The following is a 19,957-nucleotide window of genomic DNA, read 5'->3' on the forward strand; positions in this document are numbered from 1 at the left end:
CTGCAGCTGCCGGTGTTTTCGTCCTGCAATGCTGCAGGGGGCCGAACCCAAGTTTGGGTCCGGGGCGATATCTGGGGCGATGCGCACGGCGATGACATCACGATCTCCGGGCCATTTTTATGCAAGTTGAATTCTCTAAGATACAGACCAAGCTCACCCAAGTAATAAAAGTTTAGTTTAAAACTTAGTTTAAACCTCCTCTGTCACTCTATTAGGCCAATAAATTTAAAGATAACGGCCTGGAGTCTCTGCTCGATTGAGCTGGTTTTTTTGCCGCATTTCCCTCGCTATCAGTGTAACTAGCACAATCGCTTGCTTCCAGCACCTGCTTCTAGCATGACGTTTTTAAAACTAGTGCAAAAGATCATGGAATTTTAAGTGCAAATTGTGTTCAGCGCAACTTGAGTTTCCGTGATCTGTTGCATTCGTTTGAAAAACATTGCGCTAGAAGCAGGTTCTGCCCACAAAACTGGCAATTCTTTTTAAGTTACTAAGGCACTCACTAATGTACCCCAATCTAACTAGAAAATAGTTTTGTATAGTTTTTTCAAGTCATTTTCAGTCACTTAAAATCAGGTTACTCACAGGTGATGGATTGACACCAATGTTCCCGCTAAGGTGCGCGTGCGCGGCCGTGCAGTAATCAGTAAGTGCAACGCAGGCTGCTCACCAGCTTTTACATTTTACAGCACACGCACAAAGTTAAAGGGACTGCGCATTAAAAGAAACTGGTCACGCAGAATAAAGCGCAGCAGGGAACATTGATTGACACTGTGATTTAAAATGCTTATTTTATGTGATAAACCCATTTTCAGTTGTATTAATCAAACGTTTTACAAAGTTACCAATCTTAAATATATCAAGCAACAGTTTTTAAAGCACATTTTTTTTTTAGTTAGGTTTTCAAACGCTAACAAATTGCATTGATTCATGGCAGATTTTGCATTCGGCGACATGCATATGAACTTGAGCAGAAAAGTGGGGGGAAAAAAAACACTTTTCAGACGGGCAGAATTTTGGTCACAATTTGCGCCGGTAAATCTACCCCAATTATGTTATGGAGCCTTAAACTTTCCTGTGTTTTTCTAGATTATGGAGAAAATTTACTTTGCATCCCCAGGATATCGATTTGCACCTTCAGAAATATTAGGTTGGATGAACGACTGACCTTCATGTGGGTTTTCATAATTGGTACTCCTCTAAATATGATATATGTAGCGGATTTCACATTAACTTTGTGCAGCTGTGCTACTTATTGGTCAGGGTAACTGGGCTCCTACACTCTTAAATTTTTGCTAACTGTTGAAATATGTATGTTGGCAGTCAGCTCATGCATGTTTATAAGATATAAATCCACTGGGTTTTTTACTGAATGATGAAAGATAACTCAATTATTCCTGCCTCTTGAAAGGTTCTTCTACTTTTGCAAGTCATATATTAATGTTTAGATTTGAAGAATGTTCCTAAACATTGGTCATTATGTAAGTTAGGGAGAGCCAATGCCAACTGTACACCTGGTCTGGAGAGGCCATGGGTCAAATGCCAATAATTGTTCCAGACTTTCAGGTGTATTATATGGATAACAAGCACTCATCAACAATTTCATCTCCATTTACAAACCATCCAGTTGAGCCTACTCATGAGCTCAAATACAAACAAGAAATGCTGGAAGTACTCAGTTAGTCAGGCAGCATCTGTGGAGCGCGAAATAGAGTTAACATCATTACCTGTAGTTTTTTGAGCAGGATATTGACACTCGTCAGGTCCTTTCCAAAGTCTTCAGAAATTAGCTGTGACTCCACCTCATCCATCCACTTGTTTAAGTCATTACAGCTCTGATCAAACAGTTCTGACCGGTTTGCATGGAATAGGCGCTGTGCCTTGTCCTTGGTGGTCGAATCCAAAACTTCCCACAGATAATGCAGTTCTTCCAGTTTCTTTGAGACAATTGGCTTAAACTCTGGCTTCTCGTCCATTAGCTGCTTCCCTTCCTGCCATCAGGGAAAGACTATCAAACAAAATGAACACCCTCCCCAATATCATGATGCCAACACGTTGCTATATAATTGAGGTATGATTTTCAAGCTTCTGTTCAAATCCAAAAAAACAAAAGTGGTTCTCACAAATGGGCAACAATGCAATAGTAACTGCATGCTAGCGAACTTTGCGGGCTTTGGGATTATTCACATTAAGCTACCATCGCTTTTAGTGTTGGCAAGTATTTGCAATGAATAATGGTATAGTACAAAACTTAAACGGCTAATGAAAAATGGTATTGGCATTGTGTTCATCAGCAGGAACACCAATGCTAAAGGCAACCCAGAGTCCCATAATATTGAATTAAAGAACCAGATTCAATTGGATGAAAGTCAGTTGCGTAAAATGAATATACTTAATGAATTTAAATCTAAGCACACAAGTATGGGAGAAGAATTCCCTCATGTGCCACAGTAATTTTGAAGTTATTTAAATGCTATGCTATTTATAAGCTGATTTAGTTGATAATATAGCCAGATAGGTATTAAAGGCTATAACACAACTGCAGGGTTCAAAGAGATTACAATCATTTGCACTTAAGTCTTCATATCACCTGCATCCCTATATTGACAATTTTGGATTTTTTCTATAATGTAAGCAAAAAAAAGGCAATTTCATTCAATTTAATTACCAAATATGGGAGTAAAAGTATAGAGGATATACAATTAGAAGAGGCAGGATACGACTCATAATCACGAGTGGGCTAACTAATGAATGTCAAAGGTGCAAGTGAGTTGTGCTCAGTGTCACAAGTGGAAGATAAATTATATCATATGGCCACTCAACATATTTTCTGTTCAAATCACACAAAGTAAGTTATTAAAAGCAAGATGATGAATGTTACATGTAAATTTCCATTTTAGATGTCAACCAAATTGATGGGCGATTGAGGAGTTGTTCTTGTGATATTTGATGGAAATTCATTTTAACTTTGATAATGAGAGAAGATTTCTCTATGCATTATGTGTAATGAACTTGTGACAAATTCCAAGATATTGCCACTGTATATAGGTAGACAGTCAAAAATACTTATGCGTGTAAATATATTTCAGTACACTGTACTGTATAAAGTTAAAGCTAAGCCTGTGAACATCTAAGATGACTGTCTCACTCAGTCAGTCTGGTTTGCAGAGGTGGCTTTTTTCTTTGACTTCCATATAGCAATGATGTCTTAATTAAGCCAGGAGACTATGTTTGAGAGTTGTAAACAGCCCCCACTGATGTATCATTCAATCTGGAAAAGGGACTGTCACAGGAAACATTAAGCTAGTCATATTTATTCTAAGCAGTTCAAAGTTCAATTTGATCATTTAAACCTGTGGCAGACTGAGAGCGAGAGAGACAGACTGAACCATGAAAATCATATTGGTTGTGAGCGATATCTGTACTGTCACATAAAATCAAACCTTTTTTAATAAAGAGATTCAGAATTTAATTGCAGACAGTGCACACAGGAATTCCTCAGTCAATAGCACAGTCGTATGGCTCACTGGACGAATATATAAATAATAACTTGCAATCCAGTGAGTAACTATCAAAATATTTTTTATAACACAGCCCTTCAATAAATATAAAATATTACTCTCTAACTAGAATATATCATTCTGCTGTTTCAATGCAAAGGTATTCTGCATATCAATAAATTTTCTAACACCAATGCTAAGCCAATTATGAAGTGAATTGCTTGATGACAAAACACAAATCGATTCCTTAATTTTGGTTTAAACTATTGATTTATCTCTGACTGAGTTACTGCCTTGCCTCTCCAAACTACGGTTCAAATTCTTCATTTGGATCTCATACATTCAGCAGTTTTCTACTGTAGTCATTATTCAATTGACTAATAAAATCTACTTTACAAGTCTGAAATATTTTAGGTATTTTGTTTTGAAGCACTGTGCATTTTGTGAGCTCGGACATTTAGAAGCATATAGGCCTGGAGTTTCCGCTAGATTGTGCACTCATCCATAATTTGGCAAACCAGCACAAAAGATCGAAGAATTTTAAGCACAACTTATGTCAAGCGCAAGTCACTATCCTTTACACTAGTTTAAAAAACATTGCGTTGGAAGCCGGCCCCACCCACAAAACTGACCATGTCCCTCAAATCGAATTAATCACCATGGTGAGTTTCCACTAAATGCGTCCGTTTGCGGGTCTTCAAAGAGGCTCTTAAAATAAAGCTGTTTTTTTGTTGCAAAGGCAGTACTGGGCACCTTTTAAAAGCTTTTAAATATTTTCTTTTAATTTATTAAGTAACTGACTACTGTACGCCAGTGTGACTAGAAAATGTTCTGTATAGCTATTAAAGTCATTTTCAGTTATTTAAAATCAGGTCACTCACAGGTGGTGGGCTGATTAAAATGTTTATTTTTGTGATAAACTCATCTTCAGCTATATTAATAAAACTGTGCCAAGTTACCACTCAAATATATCAAGGAATACTTTTTTAATGACTTTTTTTTTTAAATGATTTTCGAACATGTTGGCCAATTGCGCTGGTTTATGGAAGATTTTACCTTCGACGATATACAGTTAAGTTTGAGCGGAAACGTAAGCAAAAAGCTCACTTTGCAAAACTAGCGCGTTATTGAGCGCAATTTGCGCCCAGATCGTTGATTTAACCCAAAGCGGAAGCTCTTGGCCATAATGTTGTACACAAGTTGTGTTTAAGAGATGTGACTTTAGGCATTGTGTGCATTGTCCCCCTGTATAAATAGTGCTTTGTATCGTGGAAAATGCATTTCCAAAAATTATAACAAAAAACAATATTCAGAGAGGATATTAAAAACATCACACCTCATTATAGAATGAGTAAGAACGGATGCACACTGTGAAGTTGTACGGAAGAGAGATTTCTTTGTTAGACAGCATTGTCAAAAGCCTTTAGGACTTATTCCCATTCCTAAACTCTGTTTCACCTTGTCAATTTTGTCCAGCCACTCCTTGTTTGATGCCAGCTCAGCCATAAATGCTTGATGTTTCTGCCATTTTGTGTGCAGGTTGCGAGCCTCATCGTAAGAGGTATCCTGGGCTGTTAGCATCTTCTCATTGATCCAGAAAGTAAGCTGGAAGCAGAAACAGGAGTGAACAAGTTCCAGATGCAGTATTGGTTTGGAAGAATTTAGCACAATAGAAGACAGGATCCTGTACTCAATGTAACCACCAGTGACAATTGCTGAAACAGATATTTTTAAGGAATATACTGTGGTTTGACTCATGCAGAGATGAACACACTGCCACAGGCATGTCAAACGGGCAGGCTTTTTAACTTAATCTGCGATCATAGGATTCAAGGGTAATGCTGTCAAACCTCAGGCAAGACCAAGGATAAAGGAAATTTTTTCCCCTCTCTCACAGAGTTATATAACATTCACAGCATGAACTCTGAGCAAGAACATTTAATGGTATCTTGATCTACTCGCGGAAAAGGAGCTGGATAAATACCTGTTAAATGACATTGCTGCATCAGGGCAAATAGTTATAGATGATTAAATAGTCTATGATAGTTCCAGTCGGGTTAGGATCTGGAGAATAGTGCGCAAACATGGTCAGAAGTAATGTATATTGTTGATTAATATCCTGTTTAGTTGGATTATACTTTACGGAGGGCTCAGGGAGAAACTTCAGAGAGCTTTGAAAAAAGGTTCCAGTTCTGCCGATAGGTCACCAACCTGAAACATTAACTCCGTTTCTCTCTACACAGATGCTACCTGACCTGCTGAGTATGTCCAACATTTTCTGTTTATATTTCAGAGAGCTTTGTCTTGTTGAAAATTTAATCAATGCTTATTTACCTCTATCCATCCCCCCATGAAGTTGGGGTAGGCCCAGACAGTGCAAACGACACATGGTTTGCGGAAAGTAATGGGAAAACTTCCTGTTTGGCAGCACATTGAGAGACAGAAATTCATCATCTATGAAATCATGCATGCAAACCTGAGAATAGGTTGGGTAACTCTTTTTCGACCAGCACAGACACGATTGGCTGAATGGCCTCCTTCTCTGTCATAATTTTCTATGATTCTTATGAACCTGCAACCTCCCATCCCGTAGCATGGCGTGTTTGCATTCCACGTGCACTGTACCACACTCAATTCAAAGATCTGCATAAATCTTGAATGAAAATTTACTGGGTTAATCAGATACGGTCACAAACCTCTTGGCAATTCTGTAGGAAATGCTGAAGATCACGGTTGTCTTTTTGATGTGCTGCCACCTCTTTCGCCTGTTTCTTATTCTTTTTGTACCTGGAGCAGCAACAAAATCACGTTAGAACTGAAACATTAAAAACCAGTAGCATCTTTTAACCACACATCCTGCGAGTTCGGTGCTCTAGACGTTCGCTTTTTACCTTTCATCGATAGATTTGATCTTGTCAACCACCTTGTCTTTGAAATTATTTCCATCATTGATGAGCTTTTCTCCTCCATTGATTGTCCCAATGATTTTGCCTTCATTGGCATTCATGGTTGTCACAAAATCCTCATGTTTCTTGATAGCACCTTCAGCTGCTTCCAGTGTATTTGGCATTTTAACGTGCATTAAACTGTATTCCTATAGAAAATGTCATAGTTTACCCCAAAACATTTTTCGTAACATTTCTGAATATTTACCATTTGCATTTATAAATCATTTTAGACTTGAAAGCTTAATTAAATTTGTCTTTCTCTTTCCCCATATTTGAATTTCCTTCTTTAGAACCTCTGCACAATGTACAATTATGAAGATGATTACTTACCTGCTCCCAGGTCTTTGCCTTTGCCACAATATAACCAACTGATACAAGGCACACAAAAGCTGCGAGAGAACTGCCCAGTGACCTTTCATCCCAGCCCAGACAATACACCGAGCCATGTACTTTAATTCCCATAATTTCCATTCACAAATATGCTTACATTAATTGCTCAATCCTGCCGTGCCATATAACAGATTAGCATATTCCAAATTTAAAAAATAAATACCACAATGAAGTCAAAGATTCTTCAAAGATAGATGTTGCTTGTTCAAAGGAAATGATTTGCATCAAAGACAGTATCAGAAAATGCAATGATTAATTGCAATGGAATTACTATCAGCCTTTTTGTAATTTATTCAGCAGCACATATTTTTTGACTATATGCATACCCTAACGATGGGGCCAAACACTGCATTGCAGAACAGACGAAAACCAACCGGGTTAATGTTTTTAAATATCTAAGATCATTTTTTTTTCAGTTGTAATCATGTAATCATTGGAAAAAAGATTTCAGACATAGACCCAAGTCAAGATCCCAGCAGATAAGACTGTACTGTGCAAAATACTCTTAATTACATTCTCACTGGTCTGCTTTTTAAAGTGCAATACATTGAAGGGTGATATTCTGCAATTAGAGGCTGAATAGATTGTCAATGCATTCCTAAAATGCCAATAAATTTGCTCTGATGTCTATCATATTTCCACTGCCCAAATGAATAAAAGATCTCTTGAATGCCCCAAAAATAATCAGTATCCCATTTTGTCTTGTTAGTCAAAAAAAGACTAAGTGCGCATTTACACTAAAAATATCACATCAGATCAAAATGTTCTAACTTTGCTTTGCTTCAGTGTCAGTTTGGTCTTCAACCTCCAATTTATACTACAACTCTTTTGAGGAAAACATAATAAATTAAATCAAGTGCCCCCCGATCTGGGAGACACTCCAAACACTTTTCATGTGCCCTTTTTTTTTTGTTTTTGTTTTTTTGGTGATTTTTGTGTTTTTTTTTTCCAATTTATACTACATAAGTTTAGCTTTATTGGTCAGCTGAAAACGCTTCACGCTAACATGACGCTTGTAGTGTGATTGCATGCTATGACAATAATCAAGTACCTGATTGCTGAGAATGCGATCTGCTTGTTTGCTGTCCCTGAGGAACTGCTGATATCCAAGAGACTGAGAGAGAAGATCCTTTCTGTTTTCCCACATCTGATGAAGCTCATTCCAACCAGTGTCCAATCCTTTCAATCGCTGCTCTAATATTTGAAACTGTGGGTCTGTTTCTTCCTGTATTATCATTTTTCCAGTGTCTCTGATTTTTTGGTAATCTTCCTCATAACGATTTACCTCATTTTTTATGGCATTGTGTTGCCCGAGTAGTGTTTCTGCTTCGGGCAAGGAGTTTGGCTCATCTTCAGAAGCAATAGCTTTTTGTGATTTGCATAGCCACAACTGAAAGTCATCTAAATCTTGCAGGAATCTCTGCAGTTTGCTGGCCTCACCAAGCGATTCCTCGCAACCTTGAAGCGTATGTTTCAATTCATCCCAGACATCATTGATTTCCTTAAGCCTATTCAAGATATCTGCAGCATGCTTAGGATGCTCATCTGCCAATGTATGGGCCTCCTTCTGCAACTCTGGAAGCCTTGATTCAATGGCAGCCAGATCTCTCTCTATTCCGCATAACTTTCTTTGAATGGCCATGACACCGACTAAGTCTCTTTCCAACTCCTGAGTTGATTCAATGAGTTTGGTTTTCTCACGGATCCAGACTTTAGTCTCATTACACTCGAGACAATAATTCTGAAGACTTAATGCAGAGTCCACATTGTTCTTTTTCATCTCTACCAACTTCTGGAACAGCAACCATCTGCAAATAGCATCAATATTATCATGCAGAAATCTGCATCTCAAACAGAAAATAATCTATCCATCTGTCGGCAAATGTCACAAAAATTCAAAGGGGAAATTACACAGTAAATAATCTTTCTTAAAACAATAAATTAAAATTATTTTCATAAAACTTATTTTGGTTTATGCTTTGAATCCTGTTTTTTTAGGTTGGGGATTAGTCATGTATGGCAATCCAACAGAGTCATTTTACTTTGACCAGGCAGTATCATGGCTCAGGGTGTTCAATGCTCCTGACTGGAGAAGACTCCAGGAAAATAAAGAGGGCAACATTTGGGGTGGCATAGGAGTGCAACATATTAGAACTACGTGGTGCTGTATCACAGGGTAACTTTGTTCACTACTTATTAAATTCCATATCTTGATTGAGTTGTGGGGGGCAAGGGATTGGGTAAAAATTTACAGTAGCAAACTAAAACAAAATCTTTCTGGGGTGGAGTCAAATTTTTCAGAAGATAACAGTATTCTGCGATTCTTTTGTTTTGTGTTCATCTGTGTTTCGTCCAGAATTTTCTCCTTCCTCACCACACCTTCCAGCAAAACAACTGCTCTGTACTCAAACAAGACATAATATACTGAGCCTTGAGGCAATTAACCTGCATGAAGTAAATATGAGCGATAATACAAGCTGAACAAATGTATAGCAAATACAGGATTATTTCCAGGTATGGTACAGAATGTTTAAAGAAATTTAATTTCTGGATTGAAATTGCATCCCACGAAATAATAACTTTTCTTTTTTGATACGGAATTTTATATTTTCCCTTTCTGGGTCTTCTCATACCTCAGACCATAGGTTGGCAAAGATGATGAGCAAGCAATGGGCCACCAGACAGACCTCTGATAGTTCTCTACTCCAACTGTATGCATGGACGCATGCAAGAACAGTGTGGATCTAATATTCCTCTTTCATGGCATCTATTTAGTGCTGAAATTAGAAACTCTCCGTGCAGGGAACTGAACCCCCAGTACTCCATGGAACTTCACCAGCTTTTCAATACCACTGCTTTCATGGTGTTATCATATTAAATTTTAATTTCTTACCTCACAATGCAAAGACACCTTAGGGTCAGTCAAATCATTAACAGCTGATAAATAATACAATGCGTATACTGCTTAACGTGCTAGAGTTTACCTAAACAATAAATCTAGACAAGGAAGGCAGAGTCAATTAATTATTTATAGACTTGCTTATGAGATCAATTTTCCTGGCTCGTCAACAGTGAAAGTTGTAATACAGCTGCTACAGGGCAATGCAGTGGTGCTTAACTCAACAATGTATCTTCAGCAAAATTAAAATAATCATTGTTTGAGATTTGTTAATGCACAGACGCTGCATCTAAGGGCACAGGAGTAATGTATAGTGGTTATGTTACTGGACAAGTAATCCAGAGGCCTGGACTAATAATCTGGAGATGTAAATTAACTGAATTAATTTGAATACAGTAAATTAAATAAATCTGGAATAAAAAGCTAGTTTCAGTAATGGTGACCAAGAAGTTATCGGATTGTTGGAAAAACCCAGCTGGTTCACCACCATCCTTACCCAGTCTGGCTCCAGAACCACAGCAATGTGGTTAACTCTTAACTGCCCTCCGAAATGGCATTGCAAGCCACTCAGTTGTATCAAACCGCTTCTAAAAATATATGAATGAAACCGGACGTACCACTTGGCTTAAACCTAGGCAGCGGATTCGGACACGGCAACAGCACACCCAGCCCGGTCAATCCTGCAAAGTCCTCCTCACTAACATCTGGGGATTTGTGCCAAATTGTGAGAGATGTCCCACAGCCTAGTCAAGCAACAGCCTGACATAATCATACTCACAGAATCGCACCAATCTGTCAATGCCCAGACTCCTCCATCACCATCCTTTGATGTGTCCACCAGACAGCCCCACCAGAGGTGGTGGCACAGTGGTATACAGACGGGGAGGGGCATGCCCCTGGGAGTCCTCAACATTGACTCTGGAACCCATGAAGTCTCATGGCATCAGATCAAGCATGGGGAAGGGAACCTCCTACTAATTACCACCTACTGCCCTCCCTGAGCTGATGAATCAATGCTCCTTCATATTGAACATCACTTGGAAGAAGCACTGAGGGTAGCAAGGACACAGCATGTACTCTGCATGGGTGACTTCAATGTTCATCACCAAGAGTGGCTCAGTAGCACCATTACTGACCGAGTTGGCCAAGTCCTGAAGGGCATAGCTATCAGACTGGGCTTGCGGCAGGTGATGAGAGAACCAACACAAAGAATAAACCTACTTGACCTCACCAATCCATCTGTCGCAGATGCATCTGTCCATGAAAGTACTGGTAGGAATGACCACCACACAGTCTGTCCACTGAGGACACACACCATCATGTTGTATGGCACTACCACCGTGGTAAATGGGATAGATCCAGAACAGATCTAGCAGCTCAAAACTGGACACTGTTGCACTATGGGCCATCAGCAGCAGCAGAATTATATTCCACCACAATCTATGATCTCATTGCCCAACATATCCCTCACTCTACCAATACCATCAAGCCAGCGGAGGAGTGTAGAAGAACAGGCATACCTAAAAATGAGGTGCCAACCTGGTGAAGCAAAACAGAGGGCTACATTAAGCTGAACAGCGGAAACAGCATCCTATAGAGAGAGCCAAGCGGTCCTGCAACCAACGGATCAGAATATAACTCTGCAGTCCTGCCACATCCAGTTGTGAATGTTGGTGGACAATTAAACAACTAATGGGAGAATTATTCTAATATTTATTTAAACCCTTATGCTGGTTAAAAAAAAAAGGCTCTACACTTGCTTTTACCAGGCATAAAAGTTTCATGACCATTCGCTGGGCAGTAATTGGGCAAATAGCCCAACTCATCGACAGCGAGTGACCATTTCCTGCGCATGTAGATGAGCTTGACAGATCGCAAGTTCCGGGTTTTCTCTCATGCGCAGCACGTGCAGAAACCTGGAACTTGTGGGGCACTTACGGCTGCGTACAATGTAAAATTTGAGCCGTATTGAAACTGCTTCCACTACTCTTTCATGTCGAGCTTTCCAGACACGACAACTCATTGCATTAAAAAAATTCCCATCATCTCCCCTTTGGTTCTTTAGCCAATTACCTTAAATCTGTGTCCTTTGGTTACCAAACCTTCTGCCACTGGAAACAGTTTCTCCTTGTTTAATCTATTAAAACCCTTCATGATTTTAAAGATCTCTATTAAATCTCTCCTTAACTTTCTTTACAACCCCAGTCTCTCTACATAGATTTAAAGTATTTGGCAGGAGGATTAGAGGGTACCATAAATCTCTATGATTCTAAAGCTGAAGTCCCATATCCCTGGTACCATTCTCGTAAACAACCTCTGCACTCTCACTAAGGCCTTGACATCCTTTCTAAGGTGTGGTGCCCAGAATTGGCGACAATACTCCAGTTGGGACCTTACCAGTGAGTTATAAAATTGCAGCATAACTTCCTTGCTTTTGAACTCTATAACCTCAATATTAACCTCCCCAGTGTGGGAGCTTGATTTAAATATATTTTTGAATTGTTCCACTTCTTGAGGGCAGGGCACTTGGACGACATGTACCTCCCACCATAAAAACGGCAGCAGGCGCAGTTTGGGGACGTGTTCTCTGTTTAAAATTTTTGACCCCTTTACCGCCTGTAGCCCTGATCTGTAGCTTCCTCTCCCCGCCCTCCCCCCCGCCCACCACCACTCCCCCCCCCCCCCCACCGCCCCACAAACTACGATGTTGCTATCTTCCTCCCCCTACAAGCCCCAATCTGTAGCTCCCTCTCCCAATTGCCGGGAGAGGGAGCTACAGATCCTGAAAGATCCCTGGCTGTGGCTGCTGGTTTTCTCACACAGCAGCCGGGAAGCGGCAGATAAAAACCCGAATGGGGTTCTGCCTCTAAATTCAGCAGGACTTCCACATCCTCATCCTTGCCGGGTTTCCCCCAAACTATCACACCTCCTCCTGCACCCTTCCTGCCTTCCTGTAAATATCGGGCCCAATGCCTGTGTCTATAAAGCCAAGGATCCTTTATGCTTTTTTAGCAGCCTTCTCAACTTGTCCTGCCAGCTTCAAAGGTTTGTGTACGTACACCCCCAGGACTCTCTGTTCCTGCATGTCCTTTAAAATTGTACTAGAAAACATAGTTAATTCAGATCAACAACACCTTTAAAAGGAAGCTGCAGCAATATCTGTTGAGAAAGGGATTGAGATTTATAGAGATTCCATGAGCATTGTTTGATTTATTTCCCCCAAAGAACTTGGTGTTCCTTCATTTAGGAGAAAGATCTATGACAGAATGATTATTTAAGGACTCTGTAAGGAGTGGGATTGTTAGGTCAAATGGTCTTTTCCCACTCGTTCTGCTAGGCAACTCTCACACAGATCCTTATAGTTAGTGCAAAAACATATTTGGCAGAGGTCTGTAATTGGGCCACCTGACTACTGGGGAAAAGAGCAAAATACACACCCAACGAGAAAAACATGACACGTTTTCACTTAAAGCAATGAATTGAGACTCAATTGAAGAATGTAAAAAAAAAGACATATCCAGTAAGGGGAACAGGTTTGGAACCAATTGTGGAAGAGGAAAATAGTCTCTGAGTGGATCATTTGCGTAGAGCTAAATGGGATGAATAGTTTTTTTCATCTTCTTAGGTTCTGAACATTCTTTTCCAGGTTCACAAACCACTTATGAATCCTACGCACTATGTGTGGTGAATGTCAACAAATTAAGGGCGTACCTGCGGTTCACACGATTCTGACATTCTTTAACTTCTTGCGTACTGGGATGGCCACTCTCTACCAGATGGTTGGCTGCATGATTTACTTCAGTGATCCGAGATCCCAAATTGTTCATTTCCTGTTCCAGGATTTCAAATCTAAGAAGTGTGTGAGGAAACATCAAGTGAAGTAGATTATGACATATTTTTAGAAATCACAATGAGCATGATGGCTCATAATCCAAGATTTTTAATTAGCATATAGATTACTATAATTTTTTGCAAAAATGCTGATGATCGTTACTCAATTGCAGCAACCATGGCCCCGATAGCTTAGAATGCGGCATATCATGCATCCACGACAAAATGCACTACCCTTCAGCGTTCATCATGATCGGTCAGAAACCTCTAAAAACAATTGGGTACCATACAGCAATTTCAAAGCTGTAATGTCATTTTGGGGTTCTGATAATATTGCAAACCATTCGAATATCGCCTTTACAATTTTTAATGCACCTGAATGCTGTGATGAGATCACTGGCTTGTAACTGCTCCATAAATGCATGTATAATTTGTATTGCATGTCAATTTTGTGGTAATGAACAGCAGATTAACTTTGACGAGTTGGAACTTTATAATTCCTCCTCCTGTTCACCAAATATCTAGGGCATAGAATCATAAAAATGACAGCACAAAAGGTGGGCCTTGGGGGCAATCTTAACCTAACCCGTCCACCAGGAAACTGACGAGATCAGGTATAATGCCGATTTTACACCCCACCCAAATTTTGTTGTCCACTGAAGTAAATGGAGAGTAACTTTGGGCAAGTTGTAAAACCAGCATTCCATCTGATCCTGTGAGTTGCTCGCCCAGCAAATTAGGTTAAAATTGCCCCTATTGTATCTGTCCAGTGCTAGCTCTTCAAACAGGACTACCCACCAAAGTGCTATATCCCTGATTTTTCTTACAACCTTTTTTATTCTTCCTTTTCAAATACTTATCCAATTTCCTTTTACATAGTCGCTGGTTTAATAGCCACTTGTAACAAAGCATTCCATATTCTAATAACCCGTGTCAATTCATTTTTTCTAACTGCCCTCTTGATTCTTCTAGTGATAATCCTGAGTTTCTGACTCTTTATTTCTGTTTCATCAATCAGTGGAAACCATTTTTCACAACTTATCTTTTCAAAACTTTTTATAATTTTGAAAATCTCTATTAGTTCCTGCCTTAACCTTCTCTATTTTACAGAACAGTCTCAGTGAACGTGAAATGCACAAGCAATCAGCATCCATACTGACAGGTGCGGCCAGCACAGAACTGACCAAAGAATACCTCCCCTGAATAAAATTACTAAAATAAATATTATAATCAATAAGGAACACTAGAGAATGGTTGTAAGACTGTAACCCAAGCTCAGGTTCAGATACAAGTTCAAAACTATACACGGTTGTTTATATAATGTATGCACCTGTGAGTATGCTCACAGGTTTGTAGAGCTGTTGGGGGTCGTACAGCCCGACTGCCTGCCTCTCTTCCGCAGTTACATCCGAGCCAGGGTGTCCCTGGAGATGGAGCACGCGGTGTCCACCGGTACGCTCGCGGCCTTCTGTGAGAGGTGGGCGCCGGAGGGACTGGAGTGCATCATAACCCCCGGCAACCAAATTTTAATTTGATTTTATGTTTTAAAGTTTAATTTGTTTTAATTGCCGGTATTTTTAGTGTCCCCCTCCCCTTTTATAGGGGGCACTTGTAAAATATGGAATTTTAATGCCCTAAAAAAAAAACCTACAAAAAATACAAAAAAAAAGGGCCTTGGGAAATGTTTGGAGTGTCCCCCAGATCGGGGGGCACATGAATTAATGTTTATGTTTGCCCCAAAAGAGTTGTAGAGCTGTTGGGGGTCGTTCAGCCCGACTGCCTGCCTCTCTTCCACGGTTACATCCGAGCCAGGGTGTCCCTGGAGATGGAGCACGCGGTGTCCACCGGTACGCTCGCGGTCTTCTGTGAGAGGTGGGCGCCGGAGGGACTGGAGTGCATCATAACCCCCGGCAACCAAGCTTTAATTTGATCATTAATGTTTAATTTGTCTATGTTTGTCAGTTTTAATGCCCCCCGCCCTCCCCCTTTTTAGCCAGGGGGCACTTGTATAATTTGTGTTTTTAGTGCCCTCAAAAAAAACAAGGGAACACTTTTTTGAAAGTGTTTGGAGTGTGCCCCCCCTTTAACCAGGGGGCACTTGATTAAAGAGCTGTTGGCGGCTACGTTCGTGCCAGGGTATCCCTGGAGATGGAGCACGCGGTGTCTACTGGTACGCTCACAGCCTTCCATGACAGGTGGCACCGGAGGGACTGGAGTGCATCATCCCCCCCAACAACCAAATTTAATTTGATTTTTTTCGGTTTTCTAGTTGTAGTGTCCCTTTAACAAGGGGGGCACTTGTGTAATTGTATGATTTAAAATAGTTGTACAGCTGTTGCATTGTGAGCGGCTTAGCCAGTCACGTGATTTTAGCAAGACTCCATAAAGCCCCAGTCAATTGAGTCTCGGTCATCCACAATGAGGTATGCAATTGTGAGCTGAGTGGATGAACTGATAATGTGTTGTGTGATTGTTAAACCTTTGTTAATAAACCAACTAGTTCTTAATAGCTATGAGTTGCTATGAATTCTTATGCAAAGAACCCATGAAGCAAATACATTACAGTTTACTATGGTTTGTTATGCATTTGACACATTCATAACCTGCTATAATTAGATTAGTTTTGTAATCACTCTCAGGTACATCAAATTAAAAAAAGAATGGTGCAAGCTAAAAAAAGTGGCTTAAGACTATGGGCCGGATTTTTGAGAAGTTTGCGACTGGGTTTTCACCGCATTTTGACCCTCCGCGGTGAAAATCCGGTCGCAAACCCCGGCGGGATCATCAGCTTGTTGTTTGAGGTGGCGATGGGACGTACCGCCGGGGAGAGGAGCACCAACGTGCAACAATACGGATTGCGTTACCGTCGGACTTTCTGCTCTTTCCCAACCCGTACGCCACACCCAGAATACCAACAGGTCAAACTTGTCGGTACAGCCTTGCCAGCAGCGTTAAGTATGAAAACCTGCAGAAAAGGTAAGTTAAAGTTTTTATTTTTAAATTTTTTTTCAGCGATTCGATAGGTAAGTGTCTTGTAAATGTTTTTTTGAATGTTTTGGGGAATTTTTTTCTCCCTTCCAAGGTCTCACTTGCACCGCTCCCGGCCTCGGCCTAAATTTGGCAAAACTTGCGTTTATGCGCCGCAAATTCTCATGCAACGCGCCCCTTACATAAAACCCGAAAGTTTGGCCTAAAGACGGTAGTGCAGCGAAAACGGTAAGTTTCACATATCGCTACTGTTTTTGCTGAAAAAACCTGAAAGCCAAAAATCTGGCCCTCTGGTTCAACATATACAAAGAGATCAAATGTATAAGCTTGTATGGGGGAGGGGAGAGGAGTTGAAGTGATTAGTGGCAAACATAATCCTAAAGTGGTTTGCTCCCTGTCAATTCAATTGCTCACTATAAGTAACGTTGGGTCATGAATTCAATAAGGCTCACTCTTTATAAAGCACCCATAGGTTGGATAATGTGCACTTTCCACTCAGAATTTTAATTGTGTCAGTCAGGGTGATTACAACCACCATGGCTGGCATGGTCCTCCCAATAGTCAATTAAAACTATTGAAGATCGACTTAAACAATACTAATGAACATACAAGATAAATAAATGTATCTATTGCATTTTCAGTTTGTACCTGTGCGCTACTACTTCCAGATCCTCTAGTTTCTTTGGAATCTCTATTCCCTCCAACCATTTCTCCTTCTCATTCATCCATAATTCACATGCATCAGCTTCACTAAACATTATATAGAGAGCAAGGGCATCCTGCAATCGCTGCCTTCGGAGATCCGATAGAGCTACGAGATCTGCATATAACTCCTTTATCTCCCTCTGTCGGTCTCTTATCTCTGGTAATTTCCTGAATTCATCTGGGAGGCTCTGTAGCTGTTTATTCAGAGCATCAATAGCTGCCCCAGACTTCATGATTTCATCTGTAAGGTCCCTGTGTTTCTTCACCAGTGTTTGTGTTGAAAATTCATCGTGACCTACATCATCTGAAGACATGATGCGATAAGTGTCCTGTAACCAAGTTTTGATATCATCTGCATCCACTTGGAACTGGAAGAAGTTTTGTGCATCCTGAAGATTTTGTTTGCGGAAGGCCGCCAGCTCCTCCAAATCCTTCCACATGTCAAAGACTTCCTCTCTTCTTTTCTTGATCTCAGGTGAAGCGAAATGTTTCTCTGCAATCATGTCTTTGCCTTCCTTATCTGTCTGTTGCAGATGAGTGCGGAGACCACCCAACTCATCCTCCAGTGCCTTATGCTTGCTTTGCAGAATCATTATACTGGTAATATCTTTCCCATAATCCTGCGAGGAGAAGATCTGCTCTCTTTCTCTAATCCAGCCCTCAGTTTCAGCCATCTCCCAGAAGAACCTCCAAAGACGCCGAGACTGCTCGAGGTGGTCCTTCCGTTCAGTTGCCAATACACAAAGATCCTCATAACACAGTTCCAAATGGTTGACACGGTCCTTGATCACGTTGGGATCACAAGGTGTGTAACCTGGAAAAGGGATTCACAGATAATCAGTGGTTTTCTTGTTGAAAATGTTGTGGAAGTTAACTTCATTTGGTCTTGCAAAAACATGGGGGAAGAAATCAATTTTTAGTTAGCAGAAACCTTTACAATGATTTGCCTCTACCTCCTCTAAACCGTAATCACAGGAGAAAAAAATGTCTGGAGTATAATATAATAGCACAAAAGATGGAGTATTTACATATGGAGTAATACAAAGGCTTGAAGGTTATATATAGGTAAACGCAGGATGGACAGGCAACAAGTCAGTAACATATCAAGGAATTTAGAGGACACCACAAGCTGAATGCGTGAGCTCCATGCAGTTTATCAGCATCATCTGACCCCCTGGATGCATTAGATCTTTAAACTATACTCCTTATAACTTGACCAGGTCAAGCAGATAGGATGATTTTATTCTGTTCAGCAGATTATGGGGAGATTCACACTGGCAGCAAGTATTGTGAGAAAGCAAGTTCAATTGCATGACATGAACTGACGTGAGATTGGGTTTTATTTCATACCATGCTACTCTCTATATTTTAGAAATTAAAGGTAATGAATAATTAGACAAACCAAATCATGAACAACTCTGACCAATAAAAAATTACTGAAGACCTCATTAACCCTTTCCCATTATTGTTTGCCCATCATGACTTTGCTGGATCATCAGAATATATTATACATGCCCTGCAGCTTCACATCATAGCCAACATCAGACCAAAAAAGTATGTTAGATTTTTCAGTTTTAATAATAAGTAACAACACTGTACTTTCTCCCCTGGAAGCCCAAATCCTGTTCAGACTGATAGGTTCCAAGGCCGAGAACTTCATTATTGCCCCTTTTGGGGTTGGCAACATCTGGGAGGCAAAAAATTTTGTGCCAGGCGCAGAAGTCTCGCCCCGCTCACTAATTCTGGTTACTGCCCCAGGATGGAAGTGGATCACTCGGAAGGAAGTGCAGTGCTAAATCAAGTGCTCCATTTCCTTCCTGGGGCAGTAACTGGGCGCATGCCTCAGCAGCACTACACATTGGGCCATGTAGTGCTGCCGCGTACGAGGGGCTCTTCCCTCAATTAAAGGAAAGGGCCCAAGCTGTATACTCTGACCAAGAAGACTCCACCTACCTGCACCACGCAATCCGGCTGAGCGATCGCGACACCAACCCCGCGAGCAAACCTCGACTGGAGTGGCAACGAAAAGGGCAGATTTTTTTCACAGCTGCTGGCCACCTCCCCTTTAATTTTCACCTCGGTAGTGGCCGGCTACCCGGTATGTGTGTCCTGAAGCAGTCGCTGCTTCAGGGTTGAAAACCAATTTAGGGGCTGGGGTGCCAACAGGGCGATGCGCACGGTAATTATGTCATAATCTCCAGGCACAGAAGATCGGGGCGCCACACCATATCACCACCACTAAACCTTCACTGAATTTAGCGGGAGTAGTTAGCCGTGCCGCACCCAGTCGCAAGCCCGGGGGAACGCAAATTAATCCAATTTCTCCCCCTAAATCTTTTTTTTGCTTGATATAAGGGTCTGAAGTGAAATGAGTTCAGGTAGCTTTAATATAGTGGTCTTATATTCTAAAATACAGAGAGTAGCATAGTATAAAATAAAACCCATGTCCTTAACCTTCAAATGGTTACAAACGTGGCATCAATTAGCACCAAAATGGCAATCCTGCTCAAAGTTCACAAAGATACCTGATGTGGTAAATTGGAAGTTATATTGATGAAGTAAGGGTCACATTCTTAGTGCAACGCCAAACGTAAGCTACACCTGACCTGGGAGTGTGCGGAAGAAACTAAACATTGCCTTAGTCCTCAATACTTAGACAGCTCATCTTGATGAGTAATATGTAATATGGGATGTCG

At 40.7% G+C, this 19,957-nt stretch overlaps 1 protein-coding gene across 7 annotated transcripts in view; it reads right to left on the reverse strand.

Annotated features, from left to right (window-relative positions):
* The window catches only part of LOC139263202 (spectrin beta chain, non-erythrocytic 1-like), a 451,700-nt gene that overhangs the window by 128,747 nt on the left and 302,996 nt on the right, over positions 1 to 19,957 (reverse strand). For all 7 annotated transcript variants that reach the window (XM_070878931.1, XM_070878934.1, XM_070878933.1 and 4 more), the window contains exons 14-20: positions 17,205 to 18,075; positions 13,449 to 13,586; positions 7,890 to 8,646; positions 6,392 to 6,594; positions 6,197 to 6,287; positions 4,959 to 5,105; positions 1,728 to 1,991 (exon numbers count right to left, since the gene is read on the reverse strand). In XM_070878931.1, coding sequence (XP_070735032.1) covers positions 1,728 to 1,991; positions 4,959 to 5,105; positions 6,197 to 6,287; positions 6,392 to 6,594; positions 7,890 to 8,646; positions 13,449 to 13,586; positions 17,205 to 18,075 — 2,471 coding nt within the window. The remainder of the gene's footprint in view (positions 1 to 1,727; positions 1,992 to 4,958; positions 5,106 to 6,196; positions 6,288 to 6,391; positions 6,595 to 7,889; positions 8,647 to 13,448; positions 13,587 to 17,204; positions 18,076 to 19,957) is intronic.

The sequence above is a fragment of the Pristiophorus japonicus genome, chromosome 4 (genome assembly GCF_044704955.1).
Source record: "Pristiophorus japonicus isolate sPriJap1 chromosome 4, sPriJap1.hap1, whole genome shotgun sequence".
NCBI lineage: Eukaryota > Metazoa > Chordata > Chondrichthyes > Pristiophoridae > Pristiophorus > Pristiophorus japonicus.